The sequence below is a fragment of the Megalobrama amblycephala genome, linkage group LG22 (genome assembly GCF_018812025.1).
Source record: "Megalobrama amblycephala isolate DHTTF-2021 linkage group LG22, ASM1881202v1, whole genome shotgun sequence".
Taxonomy (NCBI): domain Eukaryota; kingdom Metazoa; phylum Chordata; class Actinopteri; order Cypriniformes; family Xenocyprididae; genus Megalobrama; species Megalobrama amblycephala.
Window position 1 is genome coordinate 28,157,866 of NC_063065.1, and position 27,251 is coordinate 28,185,116.

At 41.1% G+C, this 27,251-nt stretch overlaps 1 protein-coding gene and 1 long non-coding RNA gene across 2 annotated transcripts; both read left to right on the forward strand.

Moving 5' to 3' along the window:
* The first annotated feature begins 1,539 nt into the window (after nucleotides 1-1,539).
* LOC125257662 lies at nucleotides 1,540-5,347 on the forward strand. Its single transcript, XR_007182443.1, has 2 exons — nucleotides 1,540-2,920; nucleotides 3,840-5,347. It is a non-coding gene; the product is annotated as an uncharacterized LOC125257662 (long non-coding RNA).
* Nucleotides 5,348-7,027: 1,680 nt separating this feature from the next.
* On the forward strand, nucleotides 7,028-13,842 carry LOC125257748 (WD repeat-containing protein 47-like). The gene is made up of 5 exons (XM_048174397.1): nucleotides 7,028-7,238; nucleotides 8,746-8,912; nucleotides 11,061-11,144; nucleotides 12,352-12,436; nucleotides 13,060-13,842. The coding sequence occupies exons 2-5, from the start codon at nucleotides 8,755-8,757 to the stop codon at nucleotides 13,840-13,842; spliced, it is 1,110 nt and encodes a 369-aa protein (XP_048030354.1). The 5' UTR covers nucleotides 7,028-7,238; nucleotides 8,746-8,754.
* Nucleotides 13,843-27,251: the final 13,409 nt, after the last annotated feature.

A 27,251-nucleotide genomic window follows, 5' to 3' on the forward strand; every position in this document is an offset into this window, starting at 1 on the left:
TTTAAATGTGTATTGATATTAAGCCTATTGCTTTTTTAAATGCATGCAAGTGTATGTAATAAAATGGATCTATATGCAATAAACAATTTTTATTTTGCATTTGTTTCAGTTTTTCAATTTATTTATTATAATAGAAGTTAAGGGTAACCATAGTACCAACATGAAAATAAATTAATAATAATAAAAAAAAAAAAAAAATGAAATGAAAATGATTTGGTTCCTGGAGGCACCCAAAGTGGTTCCACACAATGCTTAATATAAGGGTTCCTCAGGAAACCTGGGTGGTTCCTCAGAGAACCAGCCCTTTTGAAAGGGTGCCTAGAGGATCTACAGACGGTTCCGCCGGCGTGGCGAAGTGAAGAACCCCAAAAGGTTCCTCCAGGAACCTTTTATTTTTACAGTGTGCTTTAGGTAGGCCCATGTTGTTCTCAACTGAATTAACTGAATTAATTGATATGTTGAGTTTATATCCAGTTTTAGGTGATGACAGAAAAATAAATCTTTTTAGAGGTCTTACCTTTAAAATCTTCTGCCTCTATTGTTCACAATTAAGTATCCAATTAATTAATTACAATTTGAGTCATAAAAATCATACATTCTCTGGCAAAATTATGCTGATATCAGGAGCTGATATTTTTGCTACCAACTGCCATCGTAACCACGGTAACTCATATTCTCTCTCTCTCTCTCACATATACACACACACACACACACACACACACACACGTTTTTGTGAATTGTGGGGACATTCCATAGGCGTAATGGTTTTTATACTGTACAAACCGCATTTTCTATCACCCTACACCAACCCTACCCCTAAACCTACCCGTTACAGGAAACTGCACATTTTTACTTTCTCAAACTCATTCTGTATGATTTATAAGCCTTTTGAAAAATGGGGACATGGGGTAATGTCCTCATAAGTCACCCTCTCCTTGTAATACCTGTCATACTCATGTCATTATACAAATTTGTGTCCTGATACATCACAAACAAACACACACGCACACACACACACACACCAGACCCTTTGTTCATTCTTTTTCAAAATTTAAGAGATTGTCCAAAATTCATCCATCCATGTCTCTTCAGTTCTTATCTATCTTTGATCTGTATCTTTTTCTCCTAATTAATATTAACATCTGTTTGTGTGTTTCAGAGTAACTACCTTGTGTTTATGGCAGAGCTATTCTGGTGGTGTGAAGTTGTGAAACCATCTTTTGTTCGGCCCCGCACACTCAATGCCAAAGGTAAGGTCCATCTCGTCGGCCGTTATGTTTGCTGTTCATGTTCAGTTTCATATATTTTCTTTTGTAGCTTCTAACTCATCCAAGTCCAATAATATGGCTCCCATAACCAAACAAAACCTGATCCACAGACCAGGCAGTCCAGAGCAGTCTAAGTTTGTCTTATATACAATGCAAGAGATTTGAGATCTCATTTATCATGAATTATGCAAGAATTTATATTTCAAACAATCTCATCCTGTAGGTCACAACCTAAAAATGACAACTCAGGTAAGACATTAAAATTTTGAGTCATTCTTTCATAAAACTAAAGAGATTTGGCTTCGCTCTTTAGTTTTATGTAACGAAAAGGTTCCATTCACATAGGACACACATACTGATACAGTTTATAGCTTGAATGCAAGGAATAAATGTAGATGAAGCTTTTATTTAGTTGTAAACATTTACTTCTTGTTGCAGGAAAGTAAATGGGTATTTCTTAAAGGGATAGTTCACCCTAAAATGAAAATTAAGTAATCATTTACTCAGCTTGGTGTTGTTCTAATGCCGTATACCATTCTTTCTTTTATGGACCTTGGCCATTGGTCTTCTCTGCATGGCTGCATGACGTGTGCATTGTAAGTTGTAAGAAATTAAGATTAACAAAAACGCACAAATACAACACTTAGAAATCCCAGAAAAGTATCTGTGTACTTTCTTTACTGAGTCAAATATCAACGGACCAGAACTCCTGTCTGATGACAGTCAGAATGACAGTTGGCAGATGTGAATATATGCGATAACTACTTGTTGTGACAAACACAACTGATATATTCACCTCAGAGAAGAAGGTACATGGGTTGTATTTCATGTTGTGTTTTTATTAATATTAATATTCTCACAACGGCGGTGCTTATAGAGTGTTACGAAGGAGCATGTGCTCATACCGTGCACAGAAGATCAATGGCCAAGGTCAGGATTTTCTTTAAATAATACATTTAATTTCAGTTTATTTTTCACCAAACCCTATCGTATACCACAAGAATGCTTGGAATACACATCATGTGTCGCATGGGATCATTCTGTGATACTTCTGCATCTTTTTTAAAAAGCTGCCATTATATGGATGAGCGCAAGAGGGACTTTTTTTTTTTTTTAAATCTTCTTTTGTGGTCCATAAAAAAAGAAGGGAATACAGCATTAGAACAACACCAGGGTGAGTAAATTATGACTTAATTTTCATTTTAGGGTGAACTATCCCTTTAAGTTAAGTACGTACAGTACATTACCTAATTTTCAGCAGCATTCCGTATTGGTTTTGACTCTTTGATTCGTAGATTAAGTAGGTTGTTTCAGATGGATCGCTTATCCAGACTGTACTTAAACTGTTATCTTGAGGTTTTTTTAGACTAGTTGACTAGTCGTTTACAAATTTTTCATTTAAACAGTATGGAAATTAGTCATGGCACACATCCCTAATGCTTACTACTATTTTTTTGGGCAGTGGCAAACTTATGTTAAATTAGTACTTCAGTCTTTATAAAAGAGATGTTTGCAGTGTGTATATTTGTTTATTCTCAGGCCGGAGTCCACAGAGGGCTTTCTGTCACCTTGTCCATCAGTAAGTGGAAACGGGGAGAACTGGGAGCTCGAATCAACAACATCGTCTGCAGCGTCTAACACAGAATACACAGGTGGGCAGGTGACATGACAGTCCTGCAGTGTCACATTCTATATTCCAAAACTATTTTTCATTATTATGCATCTACTTTGTTTGATTTGATCATTTAGATTTTACACTACTGTTGAAAAATTTGCACTCAGTAAGATTTTGAAATGTTTTTTAAAGAAGTCCATGCATTTATTTGATAGAAAAAATCTGTAAAAACTGTAATATTGTGAAATACTATTAATATTAAAAAAACGTTTGTTTTTTTTCTATTTTAACAGATTTTAAAATGTAATTTATTCCTGTAATGACAAAGCCACATTTACTGACCATAAAGTTTAGAACAGTAATGTATATGTAGTGTTTGTACTTTTAAAATTCATTTGTTTTGATTTAATTTGTTTTGCAAAAACAAACGATTTACAGATTAAAAATGTTAAATTACATTTAAACTAAAATTTTGATGTAGAAAAAAGAACAGCTGCAAACAGATTGTATGTAGTAATATGCCATTTACTCCAACATTAAATGGATAGTTCACCCAAAAATTTAAATTCTGTCATTAATTACTCACCCTTATGTCGTTCTAAACCCATAAGACCTTCGATCATCTTCGGAAGACAAATTAAGATTTTTGATGAAATTCAAGAGATTTTTTTTTATTTTTTATCCCCAATAGAAAGCAACATAATAACTGTCATTCAGTTTTTAGTACTTTTCTGGACCTTGAATGACGGTAATTACGTTGCTTTCTACTGGGGATAAAAAAATCTCTTGAATTTCATCAAAAATATCTTAATTTGTGCTCTGAAGATGGTCTTGGAATGGGTGTGTAATGACAACAGTACTGACCCTTATAAATGTCATAACCTTGACCCTCAACAATAGTCTGCACACAAATATTGATCATTTCCTCTAATTTTTATGTCTCTTCCTCTCATCAGTTTCGCTCCCTGTACTCATATTATCCAGAGGCGGAGGAGATCAACAAGCTAGCTGGCATCGGGCCCAAGACCATCACGCCCAAAATGATCGAGAACCTTTACAGGTTCGGATAAGCTCGGATAAGAAACAGTTCAGCAAAATCCCCGCCAAAACTATGTCAGCTAGCGTGGATGCCATCACCATTTACAGCCACCTCTGGCAGAACAAGAAACAAAACACACCCAAAAAACTGCTCAAATAAGTTCACAGCTCACTGGCAGATTTCTGCCTATCGGACATTACAGTGCACATCCTGAATGTAATGAAAACACTTTCGCAGGCTTTGTCGGATGGTCACTTGTGGCGAGTTTGAGACCCTCTGCTCTACAGTCTTTGCAGCACTGAAGGATGCGCTTTTACGCCATTTTTATTTCAAACATGTTCAATTTTGTGGCCTTATGCTTGTTTTGTCGTGTCTTTTATGCAATGCTTAACGCACAGTTACTGAGTCATTTCATCGTATGAAGATACGCAATCTGCTTCTTTTGTGTTTGTGGAAATGCAGGTGTAAAAGAATAATAGGGACATACTAAACTTGAAGACTAATTTTTCAGAAGGTCATGCAGTTGAAGAAGCATTTAATGTACTGGAACCTGAGAAACAAACTCTTTTGCTTTATTTAATGTCTGTGTTTTTATATTTTGGGTAGGATTCGTAATTCTTGTTGCACATCTGCTTCTCCAGAGGATTGTGTGTAAAATTAGCTACAGTAAGAGTAGTTCGCTCAAGACTCTTCCTTAAAAAAAAATGAACACACTCATGTTGCTCTATATCTGTCATGTAAAAGTAATGATGGGGCCTTTAACTGATGAAGTTAAGGACCAAAACATTATAGCTTTAGATCCCTAGATATGTTGCTATCACTTGTGTCACGGCCCAGTGTGCCATGTATGTTTGAAACATACATTTTAGAGAGACAGATCAGTTAAGCTGACAGAGTAGTGTAAAAAAAAATCCATATAAATAATAGAGAGGAAACACTGAGATATTAAATATCATATAATGAAGCTTTCAAAGAGATGGTGAGTATTATTGCTAAATGATGTTAAATAAATCATTTTTAATTATGAAGTGCATTTTAAAGAGCTGGGATATTTGGGCAGGCTGTTGTCTGGTTACACATTTTGTCTTCTGGCGCAAAAGAGTCGAAAGATATTTGTTATTTTTACTAAGTGAAGTAAATCATCGTTTGAATTTATTGATTCTGTACAGATATAGTTTTACATACTAAGCATATTTTTTAAACCATTGAATATTACTGATATTTTTCATATGAAAAAGATGTTTAACAGGTCAAAGTATGAGTCAGTCCTGGCGACGGGACGTGATAAAAGCTGTTCTGAGTGTTGTTCATTTCCACACGCTGTCTAATCTTTTTCCAGGTCATGTCCGCTGTTTGTTCGTCATATGCTTTGTCTATTTGTATTTGAATGTTAACCTTAACATAAATACAGATTTACATCCAAAACATTGACTTTTTTGTTCTCTTTTGTTATGACCCAATATTGTTGTCTACTTATAACATCATTCAAGACTTTGTGAGTAATTATGGGTATAGAAGGAAATCGTGAAGAATTTAACCATTCTGGTATTGGTTCCTTCAAAGAAGTATAATAATTGTTAATGGAACTGTAAAGGAAGAAAATACTTATAAATGCAATGCAAAGATTATGTCAATAAGAAATACATTTGTGCAAAAATTGTTTACACAGAATTTTAAATGACCTTTTACTCTCCTTAGAGGCAACATAAATATTTCCAACAAACAATGAGCTAAAAAAACGTTAACTCATTACAACGTTAATTCATTATAATTTATAAAAGAAAAATACTGAAAAGGCATATTGTTTTTATTTAAGGTTTGAAAATTCAATAACAGTGATATACGTCTCGGTTATTTGAAAGCATTTAAAGGATTAGTTCACTTTCAAGTTAAAATTTCCTGATAATTTACTCACCCCCATGTCATCCAAGATGTTCATGTCTTTCTTTCTTCAATTGAAAAGAAATTAAGGTTTTTAATGAAAACATTCCAGGATTTTTCTCCATTTAATGAACGTCAATGGAGCCCAAACGGTTGAAGGTCAAAATTACAGTTTTACAGCAATCCCAGATGAAAAAATAAGGGTCTTATCTAGAGAAACCATCGCTCATTTTCTAAAAAAAAATTAAAATTTTATATGTTTTAACCATAAATGCTCATCTTGAACTAGCTCTCTTCTTCTCTATTTGAATTCCAGCAGTGTAGACGCTGCTTAGTGTATTACTGCCCTCCACAGGTCAAAGTTTGAACTAAAATGTCATATACAATATGCTAGTGCAAGTGCAATGAAACTCAAAACCCTTAATTTCTTTTCGACTGAAGAAAGAAAGACATGAACATCTTGGATGACATGGGGGCAAGTACATTATCAGGAAATTTTAATTTGAAAGTGAACTAATCATTTAACTGTGCTTGATTCACTAAAAAGAACCAGCTAATAAGAGTGATTCATTAGAGAGTCGGACTTCACTGGATACTGATACGCTGTATGTTTTTGATTCACTAAAAAGAACCGGTTCATAAGAGTCATAGGTTTAACCATAGACGTTTATCATTCAGACTCAATAGCCGCGCTGTATGCATTTAGATTTTCTAAAAAGAACCGACTCACAAGAATGATTCATTAGGGATTCGGACTACTTTAGATTCACTAGAAAATCGTTAAGGAGTCGGACTACACGGGTGGCGAAATGTAAAAAATAAAACAATTATGGAACACAATTAAACAATTTAAAAATCAGCTAATAGCAAACGATGGTTTTGGAATCGTCAGTCAGATGAAATTAATAATTGTGTAAAATGACCACACATAAAAAGTCCTACAATGTTTTTGAATGAAATATCGATATATATTATATGCTTGTGTTGTGTAACTTGTATTTTCTTATATTTTTATTTGAGGATTGTTTGTAATAATTTGCAATTCATACATGATCATTCCTGACACACAACTCAAACACTATAGGCCTATAAACCGCTACATTCTCGGCTTAGTGTAAGTTTACATACACATTGTATAATGCGTACATAATGCTGCTAATCACAAATCCCCATTAAATTGAATAAGCCCCACTCTGTTAAATAACACCCAGGTCGGTGCGGGCCGGGGCGGGTTTTGCGGGGGTTTGTGTGCGTGAGCGCGGATTGGTGGAGCGAGCAGAGGAAGCTTGTGCTTGACAACCAGCGAGCGCCAGGGACAACAAGAGCCTCTCGCCTCGAAACAAGGAGGAAAAAACCACTAGACAGTGCGTCTCGACACACCCTCGGTGGACCCACAGAGGACTTCTGCACTTCGCGTATATGTAGAGATTATCAGGTGAGATTTAAATCGCTCTTCGCGACGCTTATCGCCGTTGTTTTGAGGATAGGCGAGGCCGGGGAGGCTGCTGCCGCTGCGCCTGGTTGACACATTCTCTCCCTCCGCAGCTTCAGAATATGGTGGATATGGGTGGATGTCCCCTCTCACTGGTGCTTGATAGGATGTAATTTGGCTTATCTAGGACATAATCAATGTAAGCTGTCAGATAAATGTATTGCAGTGAACTCAACCGGATCCAGCGGTGGGAAAGCATGAGAAAACAAATCTGCGTTTCCCATGGTGCATGTTTGGGGCCGGGTGGAGTGGCTTAGTGGTTGAAGTATTGAGCTTATAATACTAAAAAGGTTGAAGGTTTAAATCCCCAAACAGGGCAATTCATAAACTACTGCCATTGTGCTTGTTGTAGAAATGTATGAGTGACCAGAGATGTATTCATGCGTTTTAATCTAAAATTAGAGCTTCCTCAAATTAATAATATAGGCTATTGTTTAAATTTTTAATATTAATAAATAGTTCTCTAATTTTTATGGTAGTAATTCCTTTAGCTTTCAGCAATAATGTGTAATTTTAAAGGATAAGTCTAAGTGGTATTTTTATTACAGTTATTTGAAATGATTTAAAATAGGTTAAGTTGGCAGTGAAACATTGCTGAGAAGAGAATAGTTTTGAGGGACAGACTGTTTTGTTTGGGTGGAATGTCACTTCACCTCCCATGCTTGTGTGTTTACATCTGCAATTTCTGGAATGATGACTCTTCTTTGTCATAACATTGGTCTGGCATTTTAATTAGAAGGTTGTTTTTCACTTGCAGTCTACAAGCAATACTGTGTTTTATACTGTAGCTACATCAGAGGACTTTATAGACTGAAATAGTAAGTAACTGTTGGTAACACTTTACAATATGTTACCATTAGTCAAAGTTAGTTAACGAACGCAATAACTAACTTTATCTAACAATGATCAATACATTTGTTACAGTATTATTTATTAATCTTTGTTAATGTTAGGTAATAAAAGTAGTTGTTAGTTCATGTTAGCTCGGGTCAATATTTATTTTCATTTGTTCATTTAATCTGTTCATTTGGATGCTATATATCCATGTATGTTTCATTTTCTCCAATCATTTAGTCTGCTGAAACTCCGCCCCTTTTTTTACAATTGACTGCTAGCTTGCATTCAGATCTGCCTCCATCCAATCAGCAACCGATGGATAGAACCCCACCCAACATTTCAACAATCTGTTTCACTCTGATGTATGTCACAATAAAGTTACTACATTGTGACTTGTAGCCAAAAATGTAAACACAATGAGCATATGAATGTAACAGGGAAAATACCTATAAAAAATTCTTTCATGTCCCTTGAATTTAGCCTTAGTAGTGGGTCCTAGTTCAAGCCCTACAAGGCCTGATCACCACTGATCGCTTGAGCAAGTACTATAACTGTTTTTGGATAAAACCATCTTCTAAATGAAATGTACATTCTTTTATTCTTTCTGTGAAAGCTTGCCATCATGACGGCTGAGGAGATCATAAATGTAAAGGAAGTGGAGATCATTAAGGTGATGCTGGACTTCCTAAATTCACGCAAACTGCACATTAGCATGCTGGCCCTGGAGAAGGAGAGCGGGGTCATCAATGGCCTTTACTCGGATGACATGCTGTTCCTCAGGTATGATCCATATGTATACTTCCACTCAGGCAGAATTCAAATAAAAAAGACCACTGGAATTTGGGACACGTTGGGTGTTCACACTTGGCATGTTTTGTGTGATTAAAACGAACCCTGGTGCGAATGCTCTGTTAGTGCGGTTCATTTGAATAAGTGTAAACCATAGACTGTAAAAAAATATGGACGTAGTGTCCGTGACGTCACCCATAGAGTTCTGAATAGCAGTTTTGACGCGCAAATGAGGCCGCGGCCATCTTAGCTGCACGTGACCGCACGTCACTCACGGATAACTGAAAATGGGCAAAGAGGCGGGACGAAGTTGGAGCCCATGCGACTTGTTGCTGAAACCACGCCCGCCCTAGCTATCTATCTTAGATACTATCTAAAATATTAATAAACATAGCAATATCATTAGAAAGTACTAAAGGATTACTGTCAATCTACGGTGTTTTTTTTTACGATAACATTATAGATGCTCCAACACCAGTAGGCTAATTAATTTGTGTTGGGTGTGCAAATAACACAAATCAAATGGGATGTCATACCTTTAAATAGAGATCGCGAGATGAATCCAATCCGTGGCACTTGGGTTATATATATATATATATATATATATATATATATACCAGATGTATATCTCTCAAATGTTCTCTCAAACTAATGAGCACGTATCCAAAGTATAATTTTTCAAAATAGTGCAGCAGTTTTAGTTATATCCAAGCAGTGCTGTCGGAGTTGTATATCCTCCTGGTATTGTCGTTGTAGTAAATCTCAGGAACAAAACTTTTAGCCAATGCCACGACGATCCAACAACGTGTGTTCCGCATGCGAGCACATGTACACAGACTGACATCTGTCTCGAGTATGCAGCAAGCCATATATTGTATAAAATAATACAGAAAAAAGCACAAATACGAGTGAGATGCCAAATTCAGCGGCTGAAATGAGCTGCTGAGGTAACATGACGGCTCACAGACAGCAGCGGCATACCTGTCACTCAAGTGACCACGCCCTTAATTATGCAGAACTTTAAGGCTTAATATAATTTAAACGGATGAGTTATAAAAAAATTCACCCCCCTCAGAGTTGTCATGAAGGGCAAATTCGCAGTATAGACCAAATCCACAATATGAACCAGACTGTAAACGTTTTTTTCTGCTGTAAACTTGGCTAATTTAACATGATGGTCAATGAGATTCTGCTCACTTCTGCAGCCTGTCCCTAGCGGCCAGTCGATGAATTGCAGTTTAATTCACTTCCGTATTGGCTTCACGAGAAACAGGGGGAGGTTGCCGCTTGGTGTAAACGCTACCATCCGAACCTGGTGCGCACCAAACAAAGCAGACCAAAACCTCTGAAATGATCGTTCTCAGTCCGCTTCCAAACTAACTCTGGTGCAGTTCGAATGAAATATGAATACAACACGGTCCAAAGACATGTAAACGAACCAAAAACAACTATGTTGTTAGGACCAGTAAAATTTTTAAATATCACAAGGTATTACCAATGTATTTTATGTCGTAGAATAAAACTTAAACCTTATTTCAGGCATTTAACCAAAAACCCATTCAAAAATCCGATTTTGAAAAAGGACAATTGAGCCGGAAGTGTAAAATGCTAACTTGTTTCTGGGTTTTAGGCTACAAAAGTACATCATCCCTGCAGCACTCTATTAGCAGTAGTTTATAACTCAAGGAAAAGTCTTGACAATTTTATTTCATTTTTAAATCAACCGACAGCTCATTGCTCAGATCTCACTAGCGTTCCTCATTATTCAATGAGTGCATGAGAGTTTGAGCCCTTCTTTTAGAAACTGGGCCTCTTATTAACAAAGGTGCTCTTCACACCACAACACTGAGTGACACTCTAGTCTACAACACAGCCAGGAAAAGACTGATAAGACAGCTCCAGAGTTTTACCAGTTTGGATTTACCACCAATAATTTACATGTAGTTTGTCTCTGGTGATTGTCATACTGTTTGAGGCAGTGTAACACAACATCAATTACATCATGTATTTATGAAAAATGTTATTTTGAATATAGTTTATTTTATTAGTTTGAAGCTAGTACTAATATTGTGCTATTATGAGTCAAATTGTCTAGACACTCTGTTTTCCTCTCTGTCTCATTCATTCTCCCCCCTGCAGGCAGCTCATTCTGGATGGACAGTGGGATGAAGTGTTACAGTTTATTCAGCCTCTTGAGTGTCTGGATAAATTTGACAGGAAAAGGTGAGAGAGCAGCTCAGAATCTTTCCAGAATTGCAACCCAAATAATATGAGCTCACCTGCACCTAAATGCACTTAAAAGAAATAATTTTGTACATAAACACTGATTAGGAATTCACTTAAAGGTGCCCAAGAATGCTTTTTCACAAGATGTAATATAAGTCTAAGGTGTCTCCTGAATGTGTCTGTGAAGTTTCAGCTCAAAATACGGCATAGATTTTTTTTAATTAATTTTTTTAACTGCCTATTTTGGGGCATCATTAACAATGCACTGATTTAGGCAGCGCCACCCCTTTAATTTGCGTGCTCCCTGCCACACGAGCTGTCGACTATATTACAGCGCATTTACAAAGTTCACACAGCTAATATAACCCTCAAATGGATCTTTACAAGATGTTCGTCATGCATGCTGTATGCATGCTTCGAATTATGTGAGTAAAGTATTTATTTGGATGTTAACGTTTTATTCTGAGTGAATTGGAGGCTGTCCTCCGTGGCTAACGGCTAATGCTACACTGTTGGAGAGATTTATAAAGAATGAAGTTGTGTTTATGAATTATACAGACTGCAAGTGTTTAAAAATGAAAATAGCGACGGCTCTCTTGTCTCCGTGAATACAGTAAGAAACGATGGTAACTTTAACCACATTTAACAGTACATTAGCAACATGCTAACGAAACATTTAGAAAGACAATTTACAAATATCACTAAAAATATCATGTTATCATGGATCATGTCAGTTATTATTGCTCCATCTGCCATTTTTTGCTATTGTTCTTGCTTGCTTACCTAGTCTGTTGATTCACCTGTGCACAGATCCAGACGTTAACTGGCTGCCCTTGTCTAATGCCTTTTATAATGTTGGGAACATGGGCTGGCATTATGCAAATATTGGGGCGTTCACCCCGACTGTTACGTAACAGTCGGTGTTATGTTGAGATTCGCCTGTTCTTCAGAGGTCGTTTAAACAAATGAGATTTATATAAGAAGGAGGAAACAATGGAGTTTGAGACTCAATGTATGTCATTTCCATGTACTGAACTCTTATTTAACTATGCTGAGGTAAATTCAATTTTTGAATCTAGGGCACCTTTAATATTAAATTTATAACAGTTGCTAAAAATGATTGTAAATTACGTATGTGAATGAAAATCAGACACTGTTAGTTTAACTTCACATATATGTTCTGCATTTTTCTGTGTCCTCTCAGGTTCCGCTACATTGTTTTGAAACAGAAGTTTCTGGAAGCTTTGTGTGTGAACAACGCCATGTCTGCTGAGGATGAGCCACAACATGTGAGTAACATCTATTCATCAAAGAATCCTGAAGTAAAGTATCACAGTTTCCACAAAAATATGAAGCCGCACAACTGTTTTCATTATTGGTGATAAGAATAAATGTTTCTTGAGCACCAAATCAGCATATTAGAATGATTCTGAAGGATCATGTGACCCTTAAGACTTTAATAATGATGCTGAAAATTCAGCTTTGCCATCATAGGAATAATTTACCCTTTAAAATAGAAAACAGATATTTTAAATTGTAATAGTATTTTACAATATTACTGTCTTTATTTTTCATTAAAAAGCATATAATTAAATAAGTGAGCATAATTGAGTTTCAAAAATATTTAAAAATCTTACCAACCTCAAACTTTTGAACTATAGTTTATGTATAATAATAATCAACAGTAATGAGCCAAATAAGACTATATTATATATTACATTATATAAAAAATACATATTCTATATCAAATAATAATTATATTATATAGAAGATAAAGAAATATACATGTAAAGTCACTAGTTTATTTTGTTTCAAAGCTAAACCTTAAATCTTGAGAGATTATGCAAATTATTGCAAATGGCTCTGACCAGCTTTCTTAAGCTTCTCGCTCATTCTGTCTGTCTATGTTCAGTTGGAGCTGACAATGCAAGAGGCTGTGAAGTGTCTGCATGCTCTAGAAGAGTTTTGTCCAACTAAAGATGACTACAGCAAGCTTTGCCTTCTCCTGACGTTGCCCCGCCTCACCAACCACGCCGAGTTCAAGGACTGGAATCCGAGTACGGCACGCGTGCAGTGTTTTGAGGAGGCCTGCGGCATGGTGGCAGAGTTTATTCCCGCTGACCGAAAGCTAAGCGAGGCGGGGTTCCGCGCCAGCTCCAACCGTCTATTCCAGCTTCTGATTAAAGGTGTACTGTACGAGTGCTGCGTGGAGTTCTGCCAGAGCAAAGCCACCGGAGAGGAGATCACAGAAAGCGAGGTTCTTCTGGGTATAGACATGCTGTGTGGGAACGGCTGCGACGATCTCGACCTGAGCTTGCTTTCTTGGCTCCAGAACCTGTCGCCCAATGTCTTCTCTTGCGCCTTTGAGCAGAAGATGCTCAATATCCACGTGGATCGGCTTGTTAAACCCGCCAAGGCCGCTTACGCCGACCTCCTTACTCCGCTCATCAGCAAACTCTCGCCATATCCCGCTTCCCCTCTCCGGCGCCCACAGTCTGCAGACACCTACATGACGCGCTCTCTGAACCCAGCACTGGACGGCCTGTCTTATGGTCTTTCTGGCCAAGATAAGAGAGGAGTGGGAACAGATGGAGGGAAAACTTCGCCCATGTCGCACTCGTTCGCTAATTTTCAACACTTGAACCGCAGTGTGATGATGGAGAATTCAGGATGTCACAGCATCTATGTGCATTAAGGCTAGAGAGCCCGATTTTATTCTAGAACTGGGCCTAGACTTGGCAACCCATTATCTGCATTTTCTGTTAATTCTCAGTTTATTCAATACAGACTGTTAACAATCTCCGTTTCTACGTCCTCATTTACCAGCATGACACAAATAGTGTCCACATTTAAAATGTTTGCATATTACTGCAAAGAGCAACCATACAGTGATTTGCAGTGATCAAAAAGGATTTACAAACCAACTTTTGGATTGATCCGTTTTTGTTAACTCAGACACCTATGTATCAAAAACAGTAATGTGGCATGACTTGAAGAGCAGGTCATACTTAGCCAACCAGTCTAAGTTCTAGCAGTTCTGCCAGGAATGAGCTAAGATTCCTTGACAGAGATGAGGAAGGACTGACAAAACAGATGCTAGATATCCTATTTCACAGGGCTGATATGGGTGTCACGTTTTGAGTTTGTTTGTTTGTTCTTGTTTAAAGTTTGTTTTTGCTCATGTCTTTTTAGTTTCAGTTTCATTTTAGTTTCATGGTCAGGTTAGTTAATTAATTCTGTGATCCATTTCAATAAGGAGGTTAAAGCAACTCAGAGTTAAAACTTGACTTAACCTGAGATGGGAAACTCAGAGTTTTCAGCTTCAGAACAGCTGAATTGTGTTAGTTCAATCAACTCAGAGTAGGTTGACTCTGAGTTAAGCGTGTGCACCACGACTATAAAAAGCCACAATCAATGGACCTCAGAAATTACGACTCACCATTGCTAACATCACCGACAAAAAGACGTCTGCATATTTCCGAGTCAATACAAGTTTAATTCTTATCACTGTTGTAATATCAGATGTGAAAACTTGCAGAACACTAAGTTATTGAACTAATATTCATTTTCATGGTATCCCAGGGGCAAAAATGAATGAATGAATGAATGAATGAATGAATGAATGAATGAATTTAAATGCATTTTTCTTATTTTGCTAAATTATCTACCAGTGGGATAAGAAAAAATAAGGCAGCAGCTATTTACACTAAGTGGAAATATATTTTCTTAGTGATAAAAGCTGTAGATAGTATTTACACAGTGAAAACATCTATATATTCTATTTACCATGTAAAAGTAGCAGTTCTTTGCAATAGGTGTAAATAGTAGTTAGATGCTATTTATACTTTATATTGGCAGATACATACTATTTACACCTCAGTTGTTGTACATTAACAGGATGCAATAATAACAGAGTGTAAATGATTATATTTATTAATATTATAAATATTTAGTATTAAACACTCATTAGGCACTTTACTTACACTTTTAGATCATTTTCTTCATTTTTATTGAAAATAAATGCCTTTCTGATGTGATATGTGATGGGAAAAGGGAGAAGAGTGAGCTCGGCAAAAGGCGAAGCTAGTTGAACAAACTCTGAGTTTCAGAGTATAGGTTTGGAGTTGACAAATCCATATACAGTCAAACCAAAAATTATTCAGACATTTTTGATATTTTTGATATATTTTTACTATTTGGTGTCTCTGTCATCTCACATTTAATCCAGAGTTTGCGATTAACTCTGAAGCGAGTGCACCTGAAAGCGTGAAACAGCCAACCATACAGAACATGGAGAGCGTCCAATTGATTCACTTCTTGCGAGAGAGCTGCCCAATTCACTTCTCTTCTGAAGATTAAGAGATCGTTTTGAAAAATATCATGATATTAAATGCATTTACAAAACTGCTGCAGTGAAAGTTTGAGAAGGCAGCTGAAAGAAAATATCAATATCAATGTGAATCAAACAAATAATTTATATATTTTCACAAAGACCTCAAATAAATACACGTAAACTTAACCTGTTTTAAAGTTTTATATATTAATGCATGTAGTCTATTATAATCATTTTTAATTTATAAGCAAAGTTTAATATTGTCAATTAATATAATTATATGAATATATTATGTTATATAACATATTATATATAGCCTACATAATTATAATTCATATAATATAAATATAATAAATTAGCAGCAAAAGATGAGCAATTTTGTCTCTAAAATGTTTTCACTATAAACCAATTTAATTTGGAGTGAGAGATACAGGGGGAGTGGCTTTATTGCATCAGATACATGTTACTTTACTCACATCTGATTGATTGAGTTTTGGTTTGCAATCTCTAATCCAGAATAAAACCTGCTCCGGAGCAGGTTAGCTGTGTAGCGTAAGTTACCACAGCAATGAAACCCGCTTTAAGAAACGTGTGCACTTAGATCTATGCCTTAACTCTCTTTCCTTGGCAACTGGCCGTGACAGAAGAACAGTCCTCAAAAATGGAACTAGTCCACACATGTGAGTTTTTAGCACTGTTAATGCTGTGCACTATCCTGATAAGTCCCTGTGATCATTCTACCCTGTACCAGAAGAACACTTTATTGTCCTCAAGGGAAATTTGCGTTGGACTCTGTGTTTACATTGACAATCATTAAAAACATAAACAACAGATTCAACAGTACAAAAATAATAAAATAAAATAATAATACTCATTCTTCATTTAACGTTATAATTGAGATAGTTATAAAAGACTTCTTAAAATGATTATACATACACATTGGAAATCTGTACCTTCTTCCAGAAAGTAATTCCTATTCAGTATGCAGTACATGCAATGGATCAGCTAAGATTTTATGTGCTTCTCTAAGAACAGACTGTTCATACAGTGACTCAAAGGGATAAATGGTCTTTTCTCCCATTGGTATTCATCGCTATTTTTACCAAGCGTGCAAGCTTAGATTTTACCAGAATTGTAAGGTTACCAAACCATACTGTAATACCATATCTGATTATACTCTCTATAACTGCCTGGTAAAACAACCACATGATGTTCTGGTCCACTCCATAAAGCCTTAGTCTACACAAAAAATACAATCTTTGCTGCACACAAGAACAAACTGTATCCACATGAATCCCATAATTAAGTGCATTATCCATATATATACCAAGGTACTTGTAGGAGCACACTTGCTTACAGTAATTGATGTTTCGTGGATAAACACTGGTGTGTCTTTTTTGTTTTTAAAGGGGTGGTTCAGTGTTTTTTTTCTAGGCTTGCTTGTGTTTTTGGGGCGCAGTTTAACATATCTTAATGCTTTGTTTTTTTTTTTTTTAAAAAAGCCGTATTTTTAATATATTTTACCTTTATTCTACACCTCTGTTTCCACTGTCATATGAACGGCTCGTTTGACTTCCTGCTTCTATGAAGCCACTCCCTCCGAAAAATGCAATGTGCTTAGATTGGTTAGCTGGTTCATTGTATCCAGAGCCATCGTGATTCGCTGAAGCATCCAGAAACGCCACGCCCCTTACCATTTTAGTTGTTACCGGTTACGTGGACTTTGGTGAAAATGTAATTAATGGTGATTATATTGCTGTATCAAATTGAGCCCGAATCAGACCCAGATGAAGAGGGTCAAGCAGGTTCTCTGCAATCGCGGCTTTTAAAGGACGTTTATGAATGGTATTTCATTTTGTATTAGTGTTTACATATGCTGTCACTGCTGTTTGTTAGCTTTCAATATTCAGTTTTATCCTGATTAAAGCTTTACTGTAGTCGAATACATGACTGAGTAGTAGCATTTTTGTAAAGGTAGCGTTTAATTTACAGCATGAACAACTGTTTGTCTATGAACATAGAAGTTTGTTGGTGTGGCTAGCTGGCTAGCTAAGCAAAAATGCATTGGTCGTTTACATCCTTGATGCAACCAAAAATAGCAACAGACTAACGTTATACGTTTAAAAGTCATGTACAAACAATAAAACGTACTTACAGTTTGAAGCCAATAAACAGCAGCTTCTGCTTTAAAGTGAGAACTGCTTCATCTTTCAGTAATAGCTTTTGTGCAAATCCAGCTTTGAACTTGTGTAGATTCTGGAAGCTGTCTTCAGCGCTGCATCCAGTGTAGAAAATATCACATATTGAAATGTGTTGTATTATCTTTTGACGCGTCGCGCTGCTCGCGTCCGGTGTACACAACTCTTCTGCTTCCATTATGCTGCACCACATGGCCTCGCCCACTTTGTTGCATGTTCCCAGGGGTGTGTTTTGCAGGGTTTATGATGTCACCAACCCGGGAAGAAGCTCGTTGTAGTCCAAACCAGTCGTTTTTGTAGGCATTAAAATGCCATAACTTTAAAAGACAATATCTCAGTTTGCATTGAACTTTCTGCGCTGTAACACTGCAGATACTGTTTATGCTCAAGCAGCAACATTACACACTAACTAAAGTTAAAAAAGTGAAATCGCATTGAACCACCCCTTCAAAATAAGATCATTTAAATCACACAAACCTTGATACATTTACATTTACATTTATTCATTTGGCAGACGCTTTCATCCAAAGCGACTTACAAGTGAGGAATACAACAAGCGAGTCGCCATGACGAGGCAAATAGACAAGAAGTGCTCATAATACAAGTTATAGGCAGTGCTCAGATTATCCTAAGATACAATAGAGAGGGATTAGAGGAAGTGAAAGGATAGGAATAAGAAGTTTTTTTTTTTGTTTTTTTTTTAAGATGAGGTTAAGTGCTCAAGAAAGAGATGGGTTTTCAGCTGTCTTTTGAATATTGCCAGGGATTCCGCATTCCAGATGAAGGCAGGAAGATACCTCTGAAAATTAAACTGACAAATCAGTATTCTCATATAGAAGACTAAGTATCACTGTGTCATCCGAGAATTTCACTATAAAATTATAATCACAACTTGAACACTCGTCGGTATACAATGTAAAAAGAATGGGAGAACACATCCCCATGGAACACCTGTGCTAATACTTTTCAGCAACCTGTTGGTTGGATTAGTCAAAAATGAAAAATACCAACTAATTAAAAAAGAATTCACATTAAACATCTTCAATTTCTGAATTAAAAGGTGGGGCTTAATTGCCGTGCATAAGCTCTTGGATTTTCCAGATGTTTAGTAATAAAATAAGTGACAGTGTTAAAAACATCTTCTGTACTACGACCCTGCCTGAATGCAAATTATAATGGGTCAAGTAAAGAGTTAACTTCTGTCTTTAAAATGGACACCATATACTTCTCAAAACTTTTCATTACATAGGATGTCAAGGCTACTGGCCTAAAATCATTGTTTTGAATCAAACCATGCCACCCTTCTGCTCCACTGACATGACCACAGTCTCCTGGCCAGCCATTTCCACTGTTGTTTTCTAAGAGCCTAAATATTCTGACCCTCTGGCTACACCTTGGCCCTCCGAGCCCATGATTTTTCCTTGGCCTTCGAATTCCCTCATTCCTCTGGCTCCACCTTGGTCTTGGTTGCCACCATGCCTCCTCCACAGACTTCTGGCCCTTTGGCTGCACCTGGACCTTCAACCCCTTTGGCTCCACTGGGGTCTTCCATCCCTTCCAGCTCCACCACTGTCTCCATCTCGGTCTCCATAGCTCCCAGCTACACCTCAGCCCTCTGACCCTCCGGCTTCGCCCTGGTCCTCCATTCCTCCAGCTCCACCATAGCCTCCACTTCCTCTCGCATGGCCTCAGTTTTACCATCCACCAGCTCCGCCATGGTCAGCGGTCCATAAAGCTCCCTCATCCCTCTGGCCTTGCCATGGTAATTGTAACACCCGCTGAATGGGTCGCTTCCCCTTAGCGCCGGCAGAGATCCCCATTCCCCATCCTCCGTCCCACCCATAATTGGCTTGTTTTTCTTGACTGTACCAGTTTTTGTTTTGTTTTTAGTTTTTTGCCCTTGTCTGTATTTCTGAGTTAATATTTTACTTAATATTTTTGTAGTAATGTTCAAAGTTCGTGGGGAAGGAAGAGGACAAGGGTCGGCTTTTGACTGCTGACTGAGCTTTATTTAGTGTATATGAAAAATGTCCAACAAAAGTCTGTGCACCGCACAACAACGAAAATAAACAATCCACAACAGGGCTTCACTCCAGACGGTATAAACAATCCACAATAGGGCTTCTCTCCAGTGCTGTTGTCGTGCTCAGCGTCTCAGTCAGCAGTCCCTCTCTCTCTCGCACACTCCTGCTTCTCCTGGCGTTTTATCCTGTCTCCGCGGCAATTACTGGAATGAGAAACAGGTGTTCGTAATTTACATTTAACCCACTCGCTTACCACGCGTCTCCCGACACTCTCTCCAGTTGCAGACCTCGCTGAACCACGCCCCCCTCGCCACATACCCCCACCGCCCGACTCAGGCCGGGGAGCCATCCGGCCTGCAGCCCCCCCCCCCCCCCCATTTCTGGAGAGGAAATCGGCCACAGCCATCTGAACACCCGGCCTGTGGACCACCTTGAACTTAAAGGGCTGCAAAGCTAGATACCAACGGGTGATCCGCGCGTTGGTATCCTTCATGCAGGTGGAGCCACTGCAGAGGAGCGTGGTCCGAACAGAGGGTGAATTCCCGTTCCCAGGAGATAATAGCGGAGGGTGAGGACGGCCCACCTAATGGCAAGACATTCTTTTTCTACGGTGCTGTACTTAGCCTCTCTCTTGGAGAGCTTACGGCTAATGTACAGCACCGGCCGTTCCTCCCCCTCTATCTCCTGGGACAGGACAGCACCCAGCCCTCTGTCCGACGCGTCAGTCTGCAACAAAAAGGGGAGAGAAAAATCAGGAGAATGAAGCAGTGGCCCGCCACATAGAGCAGCCTTCACTTGGGTAAAGGCCTGCTGGCACAGCTCCGTCCACTGGACCATATCTGGTGCATCCTTTTTAGTTAGATCAGTCAACGAGCTGGTGAGGTCCGAATAATTAGGGTACAAACCTTCTATAATATCCCGCCAGCCCGAGGAACTGTCTAACCTCCTTTTTGGTCTTGGGGCGCGGACAAGTCGCAATTGCTGCGGTCTTATCAATTTGGGACGCACCTGTCCATGCCCCAAGTGGAAGCCCAGATACCTTACTTCCACGCGCCCAATTGCACACTTCTTCGGGTTGGCCGTGAGCCCGGCCCCCCTCAGCGATCTCAGGACGGCCCTCAAATGCTGCACATGCCGCTGCCAGTCATTACTGAAGATAATAATATCATCCAGATAGGCAGCAGCATATGCACCATGGGGCCGTAAAATTTTATCCATGAGCCGCTGAAAGGTAGCCGGTGCCCCGAACAGCCCGAACGGAAGTGTAACAAATTGGTGCAATCCGAACGGCGTCGTGAAAGCTGTCTTTTCTTTGGATAATGGCGACAAGGGGATCTGCCAATATCCCTTTGTTAAGTCCAGTGTCGAATAAAATCGAGCCGTACCGAGCCGGTCAAGCAGTTCGTCCACCCGTGGCATTGGATACGCGTCGAATTTCGACACTGCGTTCACCTTGCGATAGTCCACACAGAACCGAACTGAGCCGTCCGTTTTGGGAACCAAAACTATCGGGCTCACCCAGTTACTGCTGGACTCTTCTATTACTCCCATTTCAAGCATTGCCCCTAATTCTGCCTGAACTACCCTTTTTTTGTGTTCAGGCAACCTATACGGCCGGCTGCGAACCACCACGCCCAGCTCTGTCTCGATGTGGTGCTGAATGAGGTCAGTACGACCCGGTAGGGGAGAAAACACGTCAGCAAACTCTGCTTGTAACTTAGTTAAATCAGTGAGCTGGGAGGGCGAGGGTCGCTCCTCACGCCTGGCGGCACGGCCGCCTGCGTCTCAGGGTCAATCAGGCCTGTTTGGCAGCTCTGAAACCCTGGATGAACCCTGTATGGTTCAGCCAAGGGGTACCCCTACAGGCGGTGTCCAGAAGGACGGTGCTCTCAACGGATGCGTCCAACACAGGTTGGGACGCTCTTTGCGAGGGCAGACCGGCCTTCGGCTCGTGGTCTCACGAGGAATGCCTCGAGATGTTGGCAGTGATTCGAGCCCTTCATGCGTTCCAGGCACACCTGACAGGGCGCCACGTCTTAGTCCAGTCGGACAGCATGACAGTGGTGTCATACATAAATCACCAGGGCGGTCTTTCGTCCAGCCGCTTATGCGCTCTGGCGAAGCGTCTTCTGGAATGGGCATCACCGAGGTTTCAGTCGCTCAGGGCGACTCACATACCCGGGAGAACAAACTTGGGAGCAGACATGCTATCTCGGAGCAATGTCCCCTCAGACGAGTGGATGCTCCAGCCCCAGACGGTTCTCATGATCTGGGAGTTCTTCGGAAAGGCAGAGGTAGACCTCTTCGCTTCAGAAGGCAACTCTCACTGCCCAATTTATTTCTCAAAGGAGGAAGATGCGCTGGCCCATGTCTGGCCCAGCACCCTCCTTTACGCTTTTCCCCCGATCGCTCTGATCCCACAGGTCATCAGACGAATCAGGGAAGACAAGCACAGAGTCCTCCTGGTGGTCCCGCTCTGGAGGAGCCAAGTTTGGTCCTCAGAGCTGTTCAGGCTTTCCACAAAAGCTCCGTGGCCGATCCCCCTGAGACGGGACCTCCTCTCTCAGGCGAACAGGACGATTTGGCATCCCCAGCCAGAACTCTGGGCTCTGCACCTCTGGTCCCTCGACGGGAGCCTGCTAACCTCCCCGGGGACGTGCTGAATACCATTTCTCAGGCAAGAGCTCCGTCCACGAGATGCCTCTACGCCCAGAAATGGTCGGTCTTTGTTGACTGGTGTTCTACACGCAACATAGACCCAGTGGAGTGTGACGTATCTCGTTGATCGATCACAGCCTTTTCGTCAATCTGATCAGCTCTTTATCTGCTTTGGTGGCCGCACCAAGGGGTCTTCGGTCTCAAAGCAACGTCTTTCGCATTGGATAGTCAACGCTATTGCTCTTTGTTACTCCTCTATGGGCCTCGACTGCCCCATAGGAGTTAGAGCTCACTCTACTAGAGGAATGGCTTCCTCTTGGGCCTGGTCTAGTGGAGTTTCAATTAAAGACATCTGTGAGGCGGCCGGCTGGTCCTCGCCGTCCACTTTTGTCAGATTTTATCATTTGGACGTCCCGACCTTACAAGCTCGGGTCCTCTCGGTATGATCCAGCGGCCTCTATCGAGCTCCGCTTCATGCCACTCTGGGAGTTAACTCCCTTTTTGTAGTGTAACGAGGGTTCGACGGCTCCGGCCTTCTCACTTGTCCTCTGGTTCCCTCACGGTGCCCAAGACAAGTCCAGTCGTTCCCTGCCGTGGCACGGCGTGGTTGAATTCGTTCCCCATACGCAGTACGAGTGAAGTATCGAAAGGGAACGTACTCGGTTACTAACGTAACCTCGGTTCCCTGAGATACGGAACAAGTACTGCGTTACATGCCGTGCCACGAGGCTGCGGCTTCAGTGTCGTCGCTTCAGTCGAATGACCTGAAATCCTATGGCGAAACGCCCGCTTATATAGCCCTAAACCCCGCCCATTTCGTCGGGAATATTCGCGCGCTCTGTCGCCATAGGTCGCGCAGCTATGCCGCGCCGTCATTGGTTCAACAACTTGTCTATGAGTGAACCAATGACGATGCAGTTACACTGCGTTATTGAAAAAGGCTTCAGTAACGGGGAAAAAGGAGACCTTTCCCCATACGCAGTACTCGTTCCGTATCTCAGGGAACCGAGGTTACGTTAGTAACCGAGTACGTTTTCTTTATTTTAAAAAAAGCCATTTTGTTTTTACTCTAAGTGTGCACAAATAAAAGAAGATATTCCACAGATTAAAATGGTGTATAACTCTTAATTGTATGTGCAACATTGACGGAGTATTTTGAGTCTCTTTCACACTGATAAGAAAAAACCACGGTGGTATCGCCGGCGATACCTTCAGACCTCAGAGTGTTAAGCGTGCGCTTAAAACGTTCGACCAGCCCGTCCGTTTGTGGGTGAAAGACGCTGGTACGAATCGATTTAACGCCCAACAATTCGTAAAGTTCGCGTAACGTGCGTGACATAAACGCCGTGCCCTGATCAGTGAGGATTTCTTTCGGAATCCCCACTCGGGAGATTAAACTAAACAGTGCGTCCGCAACACTCTTAGCGGAAATGTTGCGGAGAGCCACTGCTTCAGGGTATCGCGTTGCATAATCCACAATGACTAATGCAAAGCGATGCCCCCTTGCTGATCGCTCTAATGGCCCAATGAGGTCCATACCAATTCTTTCGAAGGGGACCTGCATTAATGGGAGGGGGCGCAAAGGCGCTTTTGGAGCGGCCGGTGGATTCACCAACTGACATTCACGACAAGACGCACACCACCTGCGCACGTTCTCGTGAATGCCCGGCCAAAAAAATCGGGTCATGAGGCGATTTAGTGTTGCCGTTTGTCCCAAGTGACCAGCCATTGGATTAGAATGAGCCGCGTGGAAAAGCATTTCCCTGCGGCTCTTTGGAACTAATAACTGGGTTGTATCCTCCTTTGTCTGAGTGTCTTGGGTCACTCGATACAACCTATCCTTTATAATCGCAAAATACGGACAATTCAGTGGCCTCTCCAGGCTGGAGAGGCTGACCATCGATAGTGCTGACCCTTTCAAAAGCGTGTTTTAATGTCTCATCCTGAGACTGCTCCAGGGGGAAGTCATCGCGGTCCGAAAGAATTAGTCTCCCGATTCCGCTCTGTTCCCCTGAGGCAGTACTCATTGGTCCCTGGTCAGTCTCCCCCACCTGCACGCGCACATCCTTACCCGGCGAATTTTTATTCCAAGAGGCATCCGCGCACAAACAACCCAATAAATTATGAAACGCAGGCCAATTCGTCCCCAAAATTATCGGATGCCGGAGGTGCGGATTAACTGCCACCTCAACATTATGCTTTTGTCCCCTAAATTGTATAATGACTGGCACTATAGGATATTTCACCACATCCCCGTGCACACACCGAACCCTAACCATGCGGCTTGTATCCAATGCCCCGGATGAAATCAGGCTTTGATGCACCGAGGTTTGGTTACATCCTGAGTCCACCAAAGCCTGATAGGTACCCCCCTTGATACTCACAGGAATTTGGTACCCGCCAGCTTGACCAGGGGTGGCCTGCGGATCGTCCGGGACCCGGATCAACGTCCCGACCTCCATAATCGGACACCTGTCCACGAAATGCTCCGGGTCCCCGCAACGCCAACAGGCCGGCCCAGACCTGCCTGCCGCTCTCGTGGCAGGGAGGGGGTTAAATGGTTGGCGCAGAGAGAGGGGAGAAGCAGGAGTGGGGTCCAGCCCGGCAGCAGATGGTCCCGCCCCCCTGGGCGGGACCCGAGGTCCGGAAAAGAATCCCTGTTCAGTCCCGCCCCGCCCCCGGGGCAGGACCCGAGGAGGGCTGGGCGGACGAGACCTGGGGAGAGGGACAGGCTTAGAGAGAGAGGAGGATGAGGGAAGAGAAGGAGAGAGAGAGGCAGATGGAAGGGGTTCGCCGACCCCTGGGCACACCACCATGTGGTCCTCCGCGAGGTGGATGGCCGAGTCTAGCGACGTGGGCCAGTGGCACTGGACCCACTCGGCTGTTCTTCGGGGCAGCCGAGTTATGAACTGCTCCAGCACCACCAGATCGATGACTTGCTCCACGTCGCCTCCCTCGGCCAGGAGCCATTTGCGGCAGGAGTCCCGGAGCTGTTGGGCCATCACGAAGGGCCGGCCGGACTCGCCTAACTCCAGTGAGCGGAACCGTTGGCGATGCTGTTCTGGGGTCCGGCCGACCCGCTGAAGTATGGCCCTCTTCAGGTCGTCGAAGACCAGGAGGTTCTGTACAGGCAGCTGCTGCGCTGCCACCTGCGACTCACCCGAGAGTAGTGGGATGAGTCGCATGGGCCACTGATCCCGGGGCCAACCTGAAACCTCCGGGGACTTCTCGAAAAGGTCCAGGAAGGCCTCCGGGTCATCCAGCGGGCCCATCTTGTTGAGGGGGAGATGGGTGGGCGCAGCCAGCTGTCCGGTGGTCTCCGTACGAACCTCCCGGTCGATCCAGCTCCGGAACCTCTCGCGGTCTTCCTGCTGGACCTGAAGGATGGCCTGGAAACGCCGCTCCTGATCCGAACGGAGGTCCAGCAGGGCTTGATGTTGGTCTTGGTGTAAGACCGCGAGGGATGATATAATGTCCGCAAACGGCACGGCGGAGGGCGTTTGCATGGCGGCGGCTCCCTTCTTCCTTCCCGGGTTTCGGCACCAGTGTAGTAATGTTCAAAGTTCGTGGGGAAGGAAGAGGACAAGGGTCAGCTTTTGACTGCTGACTGAGCTTTATTTAGTGTATATGAAAAATGTCCAACAAAAGTCTGTGCACCGCACAACAACGAAAATAAACAATCCACAACAGGGCTTCACTCCAGACGGTATAAACAATCCACAATAGGGCTTCTCTCCAGTGCTGTTGTCGTGCTCAGCGTCTCAGTCAGCAGTCCCTCTCTCTCTCGCACACTCCTGCTTCTCCTGGCGTTTTATCCTGTCTCCGCGCCAATTATTGGAATGAGAAACAGGTGTTCGTAATTTACATTTAACCCACTCGCTTACCACGCGTCTCCCGACACTCTCTCCAGTTGCAGACCTCGCTGAACCACGCCCCCCTCGCCACAATTTTGTTTGGGTTATTAAAGTACTGTTCGTACTTAGATCCTTGACTTAACTCTCCTTCCTTTGCAACCAGCCTTGACAGCAAGACTGGAAAATGCAAACACATTATTTAAACATTCACACATCTTTAAGTGTGACAGAAGTGTCCCTTGTCTATTTTTATTTTATATTAATTTATTTCAATTCTTAATTTATTTTTCCCCCCTGCTTGCTAATTACAAACATGACAGCCAGTCTAACTTCCAAAGTCATAAATAGAGCCATTTCTTGACACATGCATTGCCAAACTTGTTTACATTTATTTTTTCTAAATCATGAACATGCAGCCTGTCTTCAAAACCATTCAAAAAAGAAAGCAAAGATGTTTTGCTCTGATGTTCCCATAAATGCTCCCCACCTATTACTTGTTTTCATTTGACCTTTTGTGTTACGTAAAATGATGCCTAAAACGCATGTGGTGAAACATGGAACAGATCAATTTAAATGTCTAAAGTGTGAAAAAAAAAAACATATAAATTAATTTATAAAGTACTTTATTATAACAGAAACTCTAAATTAAAATATAAGTTTCTACTTTTTACAAAGAAAGCCATTGTGGAAGAACTGTTTTTTATCCTTTTGTGAGGTTTTATACCTCTGTAATAGTAGAAGATGGAATGCTGCACTGATGTGGTTACAGATCTTGGCAACTTTTAATGAAAGTTTTATCTCGAACATCTTATCTTATCTTATCATCTTATCTTATCTGAGCTTATGCTTGGAAGTGTGTGGTAAATCTGTGTTGTCATTTAATATGTTTATGCTCCACCCTTGTTCATGTTACTAGAGGTGTCAGATTAGAGTTCAAATTTCACATCGTTTCATCTGTTTCTCACATGTAACAATAACAAGTTTGAATGACAGTATACCAGAGCAGGAAAAATGATCTCTAATCCATGCCAAGCTTT